We start from the raw sequence: 6,236 nt of genomic DNA, 5'->3' as shown, positions 1-6,236 counted from the left end.
CCAGCAATAACTGAACCAAAATTAACTAAAAGTCGGTTATAGAACGAAAATTAACTGAACCAAGCCATTCATATATTTCTATAAAATATGACTCCATTTCATCGTTTCATACATTCATTTCATATATTTGTATCTCAATTAATGCGTGTGTATATAGAGGAAGGTTCATGTACAAAATGATTTTAACATGAGAACGTAGGAAACAATTCCAATCTACTAAAAATGAGAACGTAGGAAACAATAGCTATCTACTCAAAATGAGAACGTAAGAAACAATACCTACTACAATACCGATCTACATAAGCAATGTTCCATAACAAAAAGAAAAAACCTAATAATAACAATAAAATGTAAATCAACAATCACTTATAACAACTCATAATCGAAAACCAACAAATACGAACAAATAATAACAGCAAACACTTATAAAAACAAACCTAATAACAACAACAAATTGGTTCTCACTGTTTTCATGTTAATAATGATTTGTATTTAATCCTGAAATTGTGTGTGTGTGTGTGTGTGTGTATAGAGAGAGAGAGAGAGAGAAAAAAGGGTTCAAATAAGAATAAAGAGTTTCCTAGGAATGGTAAGAACCAATAATTTTTTGACATGTGGCATGACAAATTATGGTGAAAGAACAATTCTAGAAAACTATGTCGGTTATAAAGATGAAAGAGTAATTCTAGGAAACTATTTTGGTTTTTGGTAATTTTAAATCTCAACCATTGATTAACATTATCCAATGGCGATGATTTATTCCTAGTATTCCTAGGAAACTACTTCTTTTTACTATAACCCTATATGATGAATATCATTACAGAACTGTTAAATTATTTAAGAATTTGAAAAAACTCTTATTAACTAACATTTTTTATAAAAAAATTGTATGCTAATGTTATTTAAGTGTAGTTTTGTCACTTTATATATATATATATATATATATATATATATATATATATATATTACGATTACAATTATGAAAATTAGTTTTTACACAAATATAATTTTTTTACACGTATGTAAACTTGTGATTTATATATATAATAAAAAAGTTATATATAAAATATGGTAAAACTAGTCTCAAACAATGTTAATATTTGAAAAAAAATTCAAAAAATATTTGGTTGTTATGAGTTTTAAGAAGTTCTTAACTTTTTTGGAGTTCTCAAAGGATAAGCAAAAATTTTAGCCCAAGTTTGGTTTTGGTTATTAGCCGAAATTAACCGAACTGAACCAACCGACAAACTAACTTGATAAACCGAACCGATTAACCAAAAACCGATTGGTTAATAAAATAGGTTAGGCGATGACTTTGCTTTTGATTTCAGTTGAGGCTAATAACCAATCTGAACCTTGATTTATGAAAATTCATCAAGGTTGTTAAATTCCCAAAACTATTAACACAAGAACGATGTTTTCATAAATTTGATTCAAGGGCGGGTCCTTTCATGGAACATCATCGGCTTGGTAGAACCATGGACCATATCCGAACATAAATTTTTAGAAAATCAAAACAAAAGACCGGACCAACCCCGAACATAAATTTCTAGAAAATCAAAATAGAAGACCATACCAAGCTTTCTAGAAAATCAAAACAAAAGAACTAACCAGTGGGGGGCCGAACTAAGTCTCTCAGGCCAGGATCAAATGAAAATCTTTTATGCAAAGACGTTTCATATTTCAGTTTTTACCCTAACCAAACCCTAATTCTCCACAATGAAGACCGAGAGCCAAATTGAGTCGGTCCCAAGTCGGGATCTAGTAGTCCAATCCAACCCAAATCCAACTCAACCTTAGAAATAAAAGACCGGACCAAGCTAGAACATAAATTTCAAATCAAAACAAAAGAATAGACCAAAATATGGTGGGGCCCGAACCCAGTCGATCGGGCCATGCTCAAATGAAAACTTTTCATGCTAAGATGTTTAATATTTCGGTTTTTACCCAAACCAAACCCGAATTCACTCCAAAATAAAGACCAAGAGCCAAACTGAGTTAGTCCCAAATCGGGTATCTAGTAACTTAGTCCAACCCGAATCCAACTCAACCTTAGCAATTACCAATTAATTTCAGCATAAGCTCAAAGATTAAAACAAAATGAAAAAGATAAACCACACAACAAATCTAAAAATCTTTAACTACATAAACTGCAACGAAGATGTTCAAAACAACAAGGGAAACTCCAAAACACAAAAGACTAATAAGTTTTATAATTAAGTAAACGATTACTACTAAAATAAGTTGCTAATTGTGAAGTTTCTAGTCTCATGATCACCGTCTACTTTCTGTCTGTCTCAGTTGACTGCAACACCAGCAGCCAAGATACTCGGTTGCAATGACTCTTGCGCACTGGTGGACACTTTGGTCTTCGAGACCTTCACTAGTACCTCCACAGCTTCCTCCACTTTCTTAGCCAAAGCCTCCGGTGATTCCAACAACAAAACCAGCTCGGTATTGTCCATCTCTAGCAACATTCCAGTAATCTTGGCAGCGTGATCAGGCTAAAATCAAAACGACAAAAACAAATACCATTAATACATTTCAGACTAAAACAAACTAATAATTTAAAATGCACCATATTCTGATTATTTGCATTTAACAAACACCATAATCAATTTGGATACCTTGAGTTCGTTCACTAGGGGAAATAGACGTTCGCCTAGAATCTGCTTTTGAGTCTCGGGAGAAGCAGCAGAAAGCATGTTACTACTCAACATCTCTGATCTCTCGCCCACTGTTCCACCAGTGTTCGATGAAGCAATTCCTTTGTTACCAGCATTACGAGCACGTCCACTTGGCACATACTTAACTTCTGCCACCCACTGCAACATTTGCCCACCACATGAATTAGCAAAACAAACCAAATATAAAACTTTGTAAATAATAAGCATCAAGCAAGTAGCAATAACATTTGTAGCCAATAGAAATCAACAATTAAATAAAAAACTCAAAGTTACCATAAGGGTGCTGTAACAATATATACTTACTATGCAGACAAGTTGACACATTTTCTTTAAGATGCTTCATCATATATCATGAAGGAAATCATTTTATAAAATGGAAAGTTCTAAATAAAATCTTCAAGATAATCATTATTCATTAATAAATCATACTTATTAGTGAGATACTCATGCAATGTCATTGAAAAAATATATTAATATGAGCACTTGGCACAAGACAATAGTCGTGTATAACTAAAGGTTAAGGAAATCAGATTTATTAACGAACGGTCAATTAAGACACTTAATCAAAGCCAGTATCAACTAATTAAAAATCATATAAGTTAGCAAGTGAATCTAAGTATCAAACCTGCGGGTTGTTAGACCAGTCCTTTGATGATGACTGAGTAAATTGAGCATTTGACACATATGGAACAACATGACCACCACCCTGCGCCGGCTGCATCCTTCCTCGATTTTGTCTAAACGGTCTTGGTGCATTGGAAACCTAAATGAAAAGAATACAAAAATTGATCATATAACCTCCAAACACAAATTAGTTCAATCTTTCAACAAAATCTAAAAAACTTACAAATGCAGGCATTGAAGGCTGAAAACCGGGCCTTGCTGCAGGTGCAAAACCATTAGCCCTCCACGCGGGCCTCATGGCCATAGGCTGATACATTAACCTAGGCACTTGTGAAATGGCACCAGAAGGGGTGGTATAGTAATAAGAAGGATAAACTCCAGGGAAAACCGAAGATGGGCCTGCATATCCAGCCATATAATTTGCATAGTGAATCTGCAACTGTGCTTGCCTCTCTTCTTTCCTTTGAGCAATGGCTACATACAAAGGCTTTTGATGGAACATGAATCCTGTACAATGTTAAAGAAATATAGTAATAAACAAAATGTTTGCATCATTAAGAAACCGAAACATAATATCAAGAATGCAACTAACCATGTAAGGTATTCACGGCCTTGTTCGCCTCCTCTGGTGAGGAGAAGCACACAAACCCGAAACCTTTGTTAATTCCCTTATCATCACACATTAACTTGGTGGATGTAATGGTCCCACATTGACTGAAATGCTGTTGCAGCTCGCTCTCTGTGACATCGTCAGCGATATTCTTTACATAGACATTAGAACCCTAAAATAAGAAGAAAAAACACATTCAAAAAACATTAGAATTAAGGTTTATAGATAGAAAAAGAGTATCGCGCCTATATGGCTTTGATACCATTAAAAGGTTTAGATATTTATGCGTGATATGCAATAAGTACACCGATTATGATAACATGATAAACATAAATGGGTCATGGATATCTATACAAAATATCTGTAAAAGATAGACACCTGGTATTTCATCATTTGATCTTTCTTAATGTCTTCATACCAACGTCTCAAAATCTGTACTCTCTCGGCTTTTTTCTGAGCCCTGGCAACATATAACATCTTTGAGCCTGCATTAAGACAGATTCAAGTAAAAAACATGATAAAAAAGTGAAAACTTGATGATTAAATACATAAAATCCTCGCAATATATAATATAAGTAAATAGCATACCAAGGTTCAATCCGTTCATATCTTCGACTGCCTTGCGTGCATCATCTGGGCTTTCATAATTGACAAAGCCAAATCCCTTTGAAAGTCCATTTTCATCTCTTGCGATGACTAAACTAACAATTTTCCCAAACTTTGCAAAGCTATTCTCAAGGATTTCTTCTGTCAGATCTGATTCGAGATTCTTGATGTACAGATTGGTGTACTTGATATCAAGATCAGGTAGCGCGCGGTCACTCTTCTTTACGAACTTCCCAACATATCTGTCAGAAAATAATAATATAAAGTAGAATTAAACAACAATTCATGCACCATATGATTAATAATATAGACTAAATATATAAGGATTTATAAAATATGACCTACATCTGCTTGTCGCCAACGTCGGTCCCATTGAGTTTCTCAATAGCAGCATTCGCACATTGTTCAGATTCAAACTGAACAAAACCGTAACCTTTGCTCTTACCATCTTCATGCGTGACCACTTTGCACGACAAAATGTTGCCAAACGGTTTGAAGAGTTCTTGAAGTACAACATTGTCTATTGACTCGTTCAAATTCTGCAACCAAATACATATATAGAAAACTAATTAGATTTGATCAAAACACCACCAAACACTGGATGCATATTCATGGTCATCATCATCATCATCATCATCGTACTCAGTATATCCCACCAATAGCAAAGCTATGGTAGGGTCTGAGGAGGGTAAGATGTAGACAGCCTTACCTCTACCCCATGGGGATAGAGAGGCTGCTTCCGGTGAGACCCCCGGCTCGATAGTAGTTTTGCATCAAGCCTTGGACATATTACATAAGGCACATAGCACTCAATCATCGGGACGCCGGCTGATTGGTGCATGTACCCTTGTCTTTCGGCTATCAACGCCACCACATGATGCCTGATTAACCTTCCATCACTTTTAACGTTATTTTCACAAAATTAGTAAAATAACGTCAAAATTAGTGCAATTTTACTTTTGCCCACCCGAGGGTTCACACATATATACATTATATGCGCGCACCGCAAGCAGGGCAATGCATATTCTGTTGGAATACCGTATGCCCGAGACACATAATTAGGTTAATGTGGCTAGCCGTGTTTGATCCAAGTCGGGTCATACCCAATAACGAGTTAGACACACACCAATTATGTATTTGTTAAGATAAGATCTATAAGACAAATACAGAACACGACACATTCAGAAAATCGGGTTTCTGAATATTTACTTGAAAGTGTTAAATAAATTAATTGGTTAATTTATTTATTCAAATAATTATTATTGGAATGATTATTTAACTATGTATTCTTTTATAAAATGGTTTATAAAAGATGGGGTGTTTATATATTTTATAAAGTATAAAATAAATAAAAAAAAAAAAAAATAATAAATACATATTGGGGCCGGTTTTAGGGTGGGCCCCACACCCCATTGTCTTGGTCAAATCATGTCATGTATTTGGTATGGGATACATGATCAAATACCTAACACCATGGCTATTGTTTTATGCATGATGTTAAGAATATAATGATCAAGATACATTATTAGAAAAGGACTTTCAAGTAACCAAAAACACACAACTCTTTCTCTTTTCTTTCTTCTTGTTTACGGCCAAGGAAGAAAAGGAAGGCTCGGGTCTCGGTTTTTGGTGTTTAAGCTTCCTAACATAGCTCGGTGTGTGTTGGAGGCTCGGGGTATATTCCGTTTGAGGGTTTTCCTTTGAAAGTC

The 6,236-nt window shown here is 34.7% G+C and overlaps 1 protein-coding gene across 1 annotated transcript; it reads right to left on the bottom strand.

Annotated features, from left to right (window-relative positions):
• Positions 1–2,290: 2,290 nt before the first annotated feature.
• LOC143587177 (polyadenylate-binding protein 7-like) lies at positions 2,291–5,092 on the bottom strand (the record flags this gene model as incomplete). Its single annotated transcript, XM_077068541.1, has 8 exons — positions 2,291–2,504; positions 2,628–2,825; positions 3,313–3,450; positions 3,535–3,818; positions 3,904–4,093; positions 4,300–4,406; positions 4,510–4,769; positions 4,873–5,092. Coding segments are annotated over 8 exons (1,604 nt in total), but the record flags the coding sequence as incomplete, so codon positions are not given.
• Positions 5,093–6,236: the final 1,144 nt, after the last annotated feature.

Source organism: Bidens hawaiensis, unplaced genomic scaffold (genome assembly GCF_021521415.1).
Source record: "Bidens hawaiensis isolate Kalapana, Puna unplaced genomic scaffold, B.hawaiensis_p1.1 tig00035189_1, whole genome shotgun sequence".
Classification (NCBI taxonomy): domain Eukaryota; kingdom Viridiplantae; phylum Streptophyta; class Magnoliopsida; order Asterales; family Asteraceae; genus Bidens; species Bidens hawaiensis.
The sequence above is the reverse complement of the archived record's forward strand: the minus strand, read 5'-3'. Positions and strand labels throughout refer to the sequence as shown.